Here is a 12,746-nt window from a genome sequence, read left to right on the forward strand (position 1 = left end):
ACAAAAGGAGAAGAAAAATAGATTAGGTGAGCACAGGAAAATAAGATAGAAAAGCAAAAACTATTACAAAAATGAAAGCCCTGTTGGAAACAACAAAAAAAATGAGCATCAAACAAACATCAAGTCAGGAATATTATATTCCATTAGAACTTAAGCAATATGAAGGCTGAATTTTGTTGTTTTGTTTTTTGTGGTTTGCTGCCCCCCAACAAATCTCTCTGTTTCATTTGCCACTATTCATAGTTCAATGTCTCCTATAAGCCTTAGTTTATTTCTCTTCACAAACCCTTTAAATATTTTTATTAATTTATTTTTGTTGTGGTATAATATATGACAGTATTTTTTTTAACCATTTATAAATGTACATTGCTTTGGCATTAAACACATTCACAATACTGCGTAGCAATAACCACTATCTGTACCGAAAACCTTTTCATCCCCGACATAAAGCCTGTACCGATTAAAGAATAAGTCCCCTTCTCTTTTCCCTCAAGTCCCTGATAACCTCTGTTCTCCTTTCTGTCTCTGTGAACCTGAGAAGGCTGCATTTTCATCTTCTTTGTTAGCTCCAATGCTGAGAATTGTGCCTAGCACTCACTCTAATAAATATTTGTTGAATGACTGAATGCGGTAGATAAGTTTGAAGAATTCATACAAAACAGAATAGAAAAAGATTGATCTAAACATTATTGAGAATGTGTGATACATATGGAAGAGAAAGAAAAGAGATGCAAAATTGGCGTAATTAGTGTTTCTGGAAAAAAGAGGAGAACAAATAGGTTAAAGATAATATTAAAAGATATATAAATAAGAGGAAACAACTAATCTACAGATCTGTGTCAGCAGATAATAGGGTATACAACTGCTCAGAAAAACTATGCAAAACAATCAACACCAAGATGTAAGGTAAAGTTACTATACCTTAAGGACAAAAAAATTTAACTTAATAGATACTCAAAAGAAAAGCCATTCATAAAGAGAAAAATATCAAGCTGGTCCCAACCTTTTCACAGTAATATTCATTGCCAGAAGATTATAGAACATCATTTACCAAGTTCTGAGGGAAACAAAGTATGCCCCAAGAATCTCACATGTGGTCCAGCAATCCTTTTAGTGTAAAGGCAATAGTCATACTCTAAAGTGTGCAAGAACTTAGGAAATACAGTCCCCTTGGACTCTTTTAAAAACAAAAAGATTCTGGAATGAAAAAGTCCATTCAACCAAGAGATGAGTTCAAATAAAGGAGTAGATTAGAGATGAACATTGAATCTATATATGAACTAAGACAACTGTGAGATTATGGGCTCAGGCTAGAATGTGTTAGTAATAGTGACAATAAAAATTCCAAAATCAATGTTTTTCATTTTTCATATCCATATTTCCTTTATTTTAGGCTGTTTAGGAATAATTTTTTCTGAAGTAAAGAAATATTTGCCTAAAGTTCATTAGTTCTGGTTTCACTTGTTACTTTTCTTTCAGTTGAAATCATGTAATCCTAAATTCAATACAAAATATTTTAACATAGTATTTGTAGTATCATCTCACAATTTAAAAATACTGTTTAGCTAATTTTTTTCTGTCTGTATATACTAGAAAAATGTCTGAATCATATTCAGTATTATTTCTGTTCAGTATTGTGCTAGAGTTTCTACCCAGCGCAATAAGGCAAGGAAAAGAAATAAAAGCCAGCCCACATTGAAAATGAAAGTAGTAAAGCTGTCTTATTCACAGATGACATCATAATCTTTGTAGAAAATCCTATGGAATCTACAAAAAAAGCTACTGGGATTAATAAGTGATCTTAGTAAGGTTGCAGGATATGAGATCAGTATACAAAAGGCAATTAATTATATTTCCGTGTACTAGCAATGAACAATTTGAAATGAAATTTAAAATCAGTACTATTTATAGTAGCATCAAAAATATGAACAGTTCAGGGATAAATTTGATAGAAGATTTCTAAGACTTGTACACTGAAAACTACAAAACATTGCTGAGAGAAATTAAAGAAGACCTATGTAAGTGAGAGATAAACCAGATCCTCTGACTATAAGATTTACTGTTGTTAAGATGCAGTTCTCCCCAGATTGATCTGTAGATTATGTGTAATTCCAGTGAAAACCCCAGCAAGTTTTTTGTAGAAAGATGATTCTAAAATTTATATGGAAGATAAAGTCTAAAATAACCAAAACAACTTTGGGAAAGGAGAATGAAATTTTACTGTCCTATTTCAAGACAAGTTACAGTTTACAACTATAAATTATAGTAATCAAGACAGTGTGGCATTAGCATAAATATAGACAAATAGATCACTGAAACAATAGAAACAAACTCGCACATGGATAACTTATTTTTGACGAAGATGCCAAGGAAATGCAATGGGGAAAGAATAATCTTTTCAGTAAGTAATGCTGGAACAATTGGAGAGCTGTACACCAAAAAAAAAAAAAAAAAGGAACCTCAATCTTTACTTTTACACTGTATGTAAAATTAATTTGAAATGAATCACAGATCTTAATATACAAGCTAAATTTACAGAACACGGGAGGAAGACTTAGTTACTTCGGGTTGGGAAAAATTTCTTAAATACAACAAAAGAACTAGAAAAGAAAAAAATGAATTGGAATTCATCAACATTTAAAACTTTGGCTCTTCAAAAGACACTAAAAATGAAGAAGCAGACAATAAACAAAATATTTGCAATCCATATGTCTAGAATGCTTAAAGGATGGTTACAGCTCAATAAGACAAATACACAGTTTAAAAATGGGCAAAATATTTGAATACTTTGTCAAAGATACATAGGTATCAAAGAAACACATGAAAATATGCTCATTATCATTAATCATTAGGAAAATGCAAATTAAAACCATGATGAGATACTACTACATACCCACTAGAATGAGTAAAATTCAAAAGACCACACCATGTGTTAGTGAAGATGCTGAGGAACTGAAGCTTTCATAATTTGCCGATGGGAATGTAAAATGGTACAGCCACTTTGGAAAACAGTTTGGCAGTTTCTTAGAAATACAAATACACCATATGACCCAGTCATTCCGCTCCTAGGTATTTACCCAAGAGAAGTGAAAGTGTATGTGCACACAAAAACTTGTTCATGTGTATTCATAGTAAACAACCCAAATGTCTGTGAACAGGTGAATGGATAAACAAATGATGGTACATTCATACAGTAGAACACCACTCAACAGTAGGAAGGAAGGACCTATTGGTATGTGCAACAGCATGGGTGGATCTCAAAATGATTATGCTAAGTGAAGAAACCAGGCTAAAAGTATATATTGTATGCTTTCATTTACAATATAATTAGATAAAATTCTAGAAAATGCAAACTAATTTATAAATCAGTAGTTGTCTGGCAAGGGAATGTTATTAAATGGACCTGAGGAAACTTTAGCGGGTGATGAATATCTTAATTGTGTTGATGGTTTCACAAATCCTATGTTAAACTTACCAAATTATGTACTTTAAATATGTACAGTTTATTGTATATCAGTTTTATCTCAAAGCTGTATTTTATTTGCTTATTTATTTACTTTGGGGGGGAGGTAATTAGGAATAAAGCTATATTTTAAAGAATGATTGGGAAAAAAAGAAATGCTTGTCTAAATGTCAGCAGTTCTTCCTTTCCTTTGTTAAAATCAAGTAAACGTAAGTATAAAACACAATATTTTAAAATAATGCATAAAACATTATCCATTTTTAAAAGACATCTTTTATGTTTTATCAAGTATTACTCTAATAAAACAATCATTTTTTAAAAACCTGGCCCTGAAAGCTGAGGATGTGAGGGAAGAGAGTAGCTAGTTCTACAGTTAGGTTGGAGGGAATGTTTTCTTAATACAGAAGCAATTTTATTATGCTCTCAACTCAGGCGCATGAACTAGCAAAAGAGAAGAGAAGGGACATACAGAATTGTCAAGCAAATCTTCTGTTACACAGTTGGTGTGTAAGAGGACCTGCTGTTTTTCTGGAAAATACCAGAAGAAGCATTCCAGTTGAAGTTATGAAGTACCAGTCTATGCCGCCTTTTCTAGATCTGCCCTCTTTGTTATAAAGGAGAAGCCTTTTCAGAAAAGCTGAATTTTATTAAAACAAAGATGAGGTTGTATTACACTGTTGTTCTGTAGCTTGCTTTTTTTTTTACTTTATATGATCTCTTGGAGAGCTTTCCATGTCAGTCTCTTTTTTTTAATACCTGTGTATTAGTATTTCACAGTATGGATATATCATAATTTATACAGCATTTTAAATTATTTCCAACTTCTCACTATTAAATACTGCTATTGTGAACATCCTTGTTTATATCGACAAGATTATGGATGTTTTTGCACATATACAACTATTTCTGTGGCTTAGAGCTAGAATTATTTTGTCACAGATTATGAGCATTTTACATTTTGTTGGATAATGCCAGAATACCATCCAAAATGGTTATACCAGTAGACTCCTATCAGTTGAGATAATTCATTTCCATATACTGTCACCAACAAAAAGTGCTATGTCCTTTTATTTTGTCAATTCTATTGCCTTAAAATGCCTCCTGTTTTAAATTTTTATTTCTTCATATTAGTGAGACAGCATTTTTCATATGCTTATAGATGATTTCTATTTTATTTCTTATGTGAATTTCCCATTCTTGGTCATATTTTACTGCCTTTCTTACTGATTCGTAGAAGCTCTTAAATGTTACAGACCTTTTGTCTGTTATATGTGCAGCAGGTATTTTCTTTTAGGCTGTATTAATTCTAGAGCAAATTTCAATTTTTGATATAGTTAAATCTTTTATTTTCCTTGGTGGTTGCTGGATTTTGAGTCTTGCTTAGGAATGCCTTTCCCTCTTCAAGGTTACATAGATTTCCACCTAAAACTTGTATAGTTAGATTTTGTTTGTTTTTGTATTTTATGTTTAGTTCTTTGATCCATTCTGAATTAATACATACAAGTGATGTGAGGTAGGATCTATCGTTTTAGATTCTGTAACAAAAATACTTTAGTGCAGAGTATTTCCAGGTAAGTAATTCTGGAAAGATACTAGAGAACTTTTTTTTAGTGTTAACTTCCTAGAAGTTAAGAAAACACTTGTAGTTCCTTTTGTATGTTCCTGTTTGTGAAGCAGCTACGTATTTTGAAGTTCATTGTGGGGCAAAGTTGTTGCTTATTAGCATTCTCTTCACCTAAATAAAGCCATTAACTTTTACATCTAGCAAGGAAATTAGTAGAAGCATAGATTTGTGTTTCCCAATGTTTTCACTGTGTGACAAACCAAGCAGATAGATGTCTTATAGCAGTCAGTCCCTGTAGGTATTCTGGTTCATGGTTATGGCAGATCTTTTAAAAAGTAGATGATTCCTACAGTAATAAAAATACCTCCTGAGAAGGAAAGCAGAAGGAAATAGCAAGAGGAGATTGGAATAAAAGAAATAGAAAAAAAAAACAAAAAAAAAACCAAGGAAATCACTGAAAAGATACAAAAACAAAATAGGGAAGAAGAAAAAAAGTTAACCTTTTTCTAGTGAGGGGAGGTTTTATGCTATCCCAGGCAATCTTTTAAAAATTATCTCAGGCCTTATAATAATAGTGTGGTTTTGTTGTTTGTTTTTTGTCTTTTATCTGGAGGATAAGATGGACTTGTGCTGCCCTAGTGGATGCCACTGTTTGTGTGTGGTGTGTTTTAATTTGCTGCCAGATGTATACAGTTAAATGAGCTGGGGATTCTTGTACTCATGTTTCTTCATTATTTTATTTAGGCAATTGAGAATTTTGAACCAGCAACTTAGAGAACGAGAAAAAACTCAAAAGGCATCTGGTTCTTTGGAATGCAACCTTGAATGTAGGTAAAAGGACTTGAAGCATTGATGGTAAATTCTTTGTGGCTCTAGAAATCTTGATAAAGTATTGAGGTTTCCTAATTACTTTGTCTAAAGTGGACTTTTAAAAAAAAATAAATATTTAAAAAGTAGGAATAATACTCCATATTAAAATTTAAAATAGTGTAGAAACACAAAAATAAAAGACTTATGCTATCACTTCCCAATAATACACCCTTATTTTTTTAAAAGGCTGTATTTTCTTTCACCTATTTCCTGTTCATATATAATTGATTTATTTCACAAATACTTACTGAATATCTACTAATAGATAGGCGCTAATAGAACTATGTATATACTTTTTCTTTTGTAGAAATGAGATGACACTGTATACAGCTTGCATTTATTCACTTAATATGTAGTAGATATTTTTCTCTATCAAAATACAGAAATATGTTTCTATTTAAGAACTACGTGGTTATTCTGTTTATGTAGTTCAATCATAATGTGTTTAAAACCCTCTCCTGACAGATGTCTACATACTTCCCCCTTTTCCAAAAACAAATAATCCTGCAACAAAAGTCCTTATACATATGTCTTTATGCACGTGTGAGCGTTTTTGTAGATTACAGCTGTAGAATTGCTGAGTAAAAGGGTATATACTGTTGCAGTTTTGACAGATATTGCCAAATTGTCCTTATGGATCATACAGTTTAAAGTAAAAGAAAAGAAAGAGAACTAATAGTACCAGAGGAAAAGATGAGAACTTTTCTTGGGAACTTTTCCTAAGCCTGACGAAAACTCAGATGCCACAAAGGAAAGATTAATAAAATATGTCCCAGAAATTTTTTCATTTTCTGCAGAGCAAAATTATAAATACTTCAAAAAGCATGAACAAAATGGGGGAATTTTTTGGTACTACATGATGTGTGTGTGACAAAGGCTTTATTTTCCTAATATATAAAAATATCTCTTACAAAGGAATAAAAAAAACAGAAGCACCCAACAGAACACACTTCATAAAAATGTTCAACTTCACCAGAGTAATTTTGGAAAGGATCACTCTGGTTCCATTATGAATAAACGATGGGGAGGAGTGGGAGAGAGGAGGCCAAGATGGGAAGTGAGGAGATCAGTGGTTGCCATTCTAAGTAGCTTCTCTCTTTTTACTCTCTGCCATTTACTTCTTGTTTCCTTGAGAGCACTTATTACTATTCATACTTACTGTTTGCTGTTAGCTCCATGAGAACAGGAACCACATCTCTGCTGTTCACCACTGTATGCCGGGATTCTAATACTCCCATGTAGTAAGCCTTCACTCAAGGCTGCAATTACTAAGTGAGTGGTGCCATACATTTTTATAGCCATCATAAAGGATGTGATATACCTATCTGCTGAAACATAACAATCAAAAAAAGGCAAGATTAGAAACTGTGGGTATATTATGATTCATTTATGTTTAAATATATGTCATATACAAAAGTATTTTCCAGAAAGACATCAAAGTTAATACTGATTGCTTCTGGGGGGAGAGTGGAGGTGAGATGGGAGAGAGACTTTTCACTGAGAATCATTTGGTATCACTGGTGTTTCATGGTGTTTTTGAATTTTTTTACTTTGTGCGTGTATTATTATTTCATATAAAAAGGTAAAAAATTTAGTGCCCCAAATATCAATTGGAGAAGAAAGATATGACTTCTGCCAATCAACTTTTAAAATACATTTACATAGACCTGCTCAAGCATATAATTGTTAAGCAAAATCAATAAATTCCAAGCCTCTTCTTTTTTAAAAACAGATCTTTTCCAAGTTTATACTTTTTAAATTGGAGTAACAATTATTTGATCTATTTTGTCCTACAGTGTTTTCTCTTCAGTCATTGAACAAGTCCCTGCAAAATCAATTACAGGAGTCACTAAAGAGCCAGGAATTACTACAGAGTAAAAATGAAGAGCTTTTAAAAGTAATAGAAAATCAAAAAGATGAAAACAGAAAATTTGCTGGCATATTTAAAGAGAAAGATCAAACTTTACTTGAAAATAAACAGCAATTTGACATTGAGACAACAAGAATGAAAATTGGTATGTGTTTCAACTATGGTTATGGTCACTTTTTTTAAAGTAATAAGGAAACTAAGACTTTTTTGTTGTTTTAGAATTGGAGGAAGCCTTAGTCAATGTGGAAAGCTCCCGGTTTAAATTAGAAGCTGCTGAAAAGGAAAATCAGATATTGGGAATAACCTTACGTCAGCGTGATGCCGAGGTGACTCGACTGAGAGAATTAACCAGGTAATATTGACCTCATTTGAATAACTTAGGCCTTCTGTTAGATGTATTTATAAACTTCAAAATAATTTCAGACTTGCCCTCTTACCCCTATCTTTTTCTCGATGTGTTTGCTCATTTCTAATGATGTTTTCTTCTGTTCCAATTAAGTTAGTTTAAATTCCAAACATGGCTAAATGCTTTTTTAAACCACATGACTCCAGGAAAAGGGCTCTGATGAGCTGAAGACTTATTTAGCAAAATGGTTAAGAGTTCTGTGTCTCTGAAGCCAGAGAGACCTGAGTGGAATCCCAGCTCTACCATGTATTAGCTGTATTACTTTGAGCAAGAGATAGTTAACCTTTCTAAACCTTAGCTGTAAAGTGGAGACATGATTAGAGTTGATGGGAGGACTAAGAAATAATTCATGAAAAGCACTTAGCACAGTAAGCCCTCATTCATATGATCTTGGGTAAGTCATTTAGCCTCTCTGAGTCTCATTCATTTCATCAGTAAAATGAGGGAGTTGGCAGCAGCCCCTAAGATACCTTGGTTCCTTAACATGTCTTATCTCAAATAAATAAACCACTTTGCTCAATTTTTGTGTGATACGCACTTATCAAGTTCAGTTTTCTCTTGAGACAGTTGTCAGGAATTGGATTTTCAACTAATTTTGTAAATCCTTGAGAAGTTGGTTATTTTAGGCCTTAATATCATCAAATCTGACCGTGCCTTTGAGTGATCCTGAAAATGTATAGTTCCAAATATAAAACAGTCCTAAATATAAAACAGTCTTCTTTGTATTTCACATGAGAAGATCCATTTTGAATTATAAGCTTTTTTCCCCACTTTGAATTATAAACTTTTAGGGAAATAGATGAAATAGTTCTATATATACATATATAATATATGTATATACATATATTATATATGTATATATAATAACTTAGTTTTATAAACATTTGAAATGACTTTATATAAGCTATGTTAATATAGAAATATTACTTTTTTCCCACATTCCTCTTTCACAGAATAATTTCACTCAAACTTTTATCAAACAGTGAGAAAAGCAAAATATACTTTTATATCCATGTAGGGTTATAATTAGCTAGGCTCTAGTCAAAGTTTCTAAAATGTTGGCTTATACCACTCTTGTTCAAAGTGAAGTGATTAAGAGAGTGTCCCTTCTTATGAAAGCCCTTGTAAGGTCTCCAAAGAAATGTTTTTCTAAGGAGTAATTTTGGAGTAAAAACTCTGTTATTTTTAAGTAAGTATGGTAAAAGAAACCAGTCATATTGTATGATTTTATTTATAAGAAATGTCCGGAGTGGCAAACCCTGGAAACAAAAAGTAGATTAGTAGTTGCCAAGGGCTGGGGGAAGAGGGCAAGAATGCAGGGTGACTGCTAATGGTACAGAGTTTCTTTTCAGGGTAATGAAAACGTTCTGAAACTGGGAAGAAGTTATAGTTGTGAAACTCTATGAACATACGAAATGCCCACTAGGATGTACACTTTAAAAGGGTGTATTTTATAGTTTATAAATTATATCTCAATAAGCTGTTTTTTAGAAGTATATATGGTATGCAATTTGAAAAAGAGAAACAGAGCAGTCAACATGGTCAGGTTCCATGAGCAATTCTTAGGTGTCACTGGGAACATCTCCTCATTCTAAGGGGCATGGTTGTTGGCCCCAAGCAGGAAATAAAGCAGAAGATCTAGTTTCCTGGGAGTTTTTTCCTACAGTCTTTTTCTTCATACTGCTAAATCCAGCTCCTTTCCAGGTGTGACATTAGAAGCTGATTTTTTTTTCTGTATATATATGTGTATACAAATATATATATATATATTTTATTTAAAGTATAGTCAGTTTACAATGTTGTGTCAGTTTCTGGTATACAGCATAATGCTTCAGTCATACATGAACATACATATATTCGTTTTCATATTCTTTTTCACCATAAGTTACTACGAGATATTGAACATAGTTCCCTGTACCATACAGTATGAACTTGTTGTTTATCTATTACATATATATTGGTTAGTATCTGTAAATCTTAGAAGCTGATGTTATCTTTTATTTGTAGAGTTCTTGAATTTTTTTTTCAAAGTCTTCTCTATTATTTTATTTGTCCTCATTTATGGAGGAAAAATTTAAATATCTGCATTTCCATGGGGAAACTGGGGCCATGCAAGTTAAACAGTAATAGAGTTAAGTAATAGTACAATTATTCTAGAAATTAGTATAAGTGGAATCCCAAAGAAATGAAGGGACTTACCTGACTTTCATGATTAACTTACTTGGGGCCTGAGCTGGGACCTGCACCAGGACTTCAGGTTCCCTCTTCAGCCTTGCTTCCTGTTTTGAAGAGGATAGCTTCTCTCTGAGACAAGATGACCCGTTATTGAGAGATTCTTCTGTCTTTGTAAGAAGATACCTTAGTACCTGCTCATTCTTCCAAATGACACAGTCTGTCTTTTCCAGTGTTCTTTAGGAATGAGTAATGATTTGCATGCTAATTAGAGCCTTAACATTACTCTAACATAGAAGCATAGGAACTGAGAAAGTTCATTAATTCTTATATATTATCTGCTTTTAGAAAAGACTATGTGGGATCAGATATTTTGTTCTCCTTTTCTGAAGACTCTCAAGAACTTTCCTGTCAGTTTTTTTTTTTTCCATTGTTGTCAAGGATCTTTTCTATTTATGCTGGGCATAAATCTTGCCTTGTGACTACTAGCTCACCTATTAGTCCGACTAACTGGACTCTAAATGGTTGTAGAAACATAGTGGACAGGCTTAGCACAGTGCTTTGCAGGGGTGGGTACCACCACTGCATTTTCTGAAGACTCAGTAATAGCTTCAAAATGCTAAGTATACACATTGATGAAAATTTTTGTTTTGTCCTTTAAATTAAAAAGCAAAATAAACACACACAAATGCTCTTTGAGCTCAGTTGTATCAAAATTCACCCACATTCATGATTTATAATATGTTTGGTGGCACCCTATGCAATTCAGTTAATTAGGAACATCTCCAGTACTATAGCTGGGCTACTGTGACTATTTAAATTTTATTTTTGACATTAGAGAGTAAAGCAGTGACATCTGACAGTACAGATGAGTCTTCATGCTCCTCTCCCCATCTCTCCTCCTGTAGCTGTACACCTCAGTCAGATAGGTGTATGTTTTTTGTATGTGTTAAATAGGCTCTTAGAGATTTTGCAAAATTTTTAAATGCCTTTCTCAGACTAGAAGGATAATGGGGCTAGAAGTTACACATACAAGTTCTAAACAAATTTCCTAAACCATCTCTTTCTTCTCCAACCTTCAATAATTTCAAAATACATCTTTATCCTTTTTTTTTAGATTTTACCCTAGTAACATGTTATAAAACCATTAAAATGTGTGGGAAATTAATATATTTTTCAGTAAGTAAATGTAAATATTCTAATAGTGTCTAAGAGCACTCTTACAAGTGCTGATAGTTATATAAATTACTGTATTTTTTAAGTAGCCAAAAAAGAACATTACATTTCTTATTATGAAAATATGCCAGTTTTCTAAGCATTAAAAATCAGTGTGTATAGCTAAGTCTTATATAACAGAAACATGAATATATTCACTTTGTAGCTATTCAGGTACTTGTATTACTGCCTTTAAAATTTTGACATATTTTTATCTCTTTACTTACAGAGTTTTCTATTAATTTCAAAGACAGTGGTGTCACATTTTGTTTGCACATGAGAAACTTAGTGATTGATACTAAATTCCAGAGATTCAGATCTTACTACATTGTCCCTTCCTTCCTTTCTGTATTGCAGATTTTGTACACAGCAAAGATAACATTTTTATTTAAGTCTGGAAAGGAACTTCAGCATAAGTATTTCTTTTCTAAAAATAAAAATTCCAGTATGCCGTCTGATTGAATTAACTAGTGGGTCATTATTCATTACAGCATTTCCTTAAAGATATGTTTCTATGTCATATTTTTTATCTTTTAATAGTAGCTTATTAGCTTCTTGAAAGAGGTGTGAGTAAAAGTGGCTGGAGCCATTGCCATTTGAAGGGCAATCAGAACTCAAAACATAGCATATTTAAGGTGATAGTGTAAGCCAGATTGGAAAAAATATTTTTTTTCTTTTGTAGGAAAAAAGTTACTCATTCCATACCTAAAGATATAATCACTGCTAAGTGTTTAGTATAGAGATTTCCTTTTAATATTTTATTTGGATATGTAACTGTTTTTACAAAAATAGTATAGTTACTATGTTACTTACGGCTAACCTTATACAACGAATATTTCCCCATTAATAAATACTCTCTCCAACATGAGTATAAATGGCTGTGATGCAGTTATACTGTAATTTACCTAAAATCAGTCCACTGTACTTGAAGGTAAAGATATTGTCCATCTATTTTTTTTATGATTAATTACATCTTTGTAAATATATCTTTGGGTACAACCTCTTGGTGTATATCAGGAGAATAAATTCCTAGAAGTGCAAATTGATGGATCAGAAAATGTGGCATATTCAAGTCTTTAAAGCTTCTAGGTCCTTGATATACGTAGGGAAATAACATCTTTTTTAAAGGGTAAACTGGACTAAATACTGTTTAACATATGTGATGCGTTTGTGAAGAAAATTTGTA

At 32.4% G+C, this 12,746-nt stretch overlaps 1 protein-coding gene across 6 annotated transcripts in view; it reads left to right on the top strand.

Moving 5' to 3' along the window:
• Positions 1–12,746, top strand: part of CCDC14 (coiled-coil domain containing 14) — a 37,362-nt gene that overhangs the window by 22,114 nt on the left and 2,502 nt on the right. For 4 of the 6 annotated variants that reach the window (XR_010384192.1, XM_064494526.1, XM_031454567.2 and 1 more), the window contains exons 10-12: positions 5,772–5,854; positions 7,694–7,912; positions 7,987–8,119. Coding sequence is in view for 5 of the 6 variants with exons in the window: in XM_064494526.1 (XP_064350596.1) it covers positions 5,772–5,854; positions 7,694–7,912; positions 7,987–8,119 (435 nt within the window). In the remaining variant the exon portion in view is untranslated. Of the gene's footprint in view, positions 1–5,771; positions 5,883–7,693; positions 7,913–7,986; positions 8,120–12,746 lie in introns of those variants that run through there. The other 2 variants (XM_064494527.1, XM_064494529.1) reach the window with 2 other exon arrangements.

Source organism: Camelus dromedarius, chromosome 2, assembly GCF_036321535.1.
Source record: "Camelus dromedarius isolate mCamDro1 chromosome 2, mCamDro1.pat, whole genome shotgun sequence".
NCBI lineage: Eukaryota > Metazoa > Chordata > Mammalia > Artiodactyla > Camelidae > Camelus > Camelus dromedarius.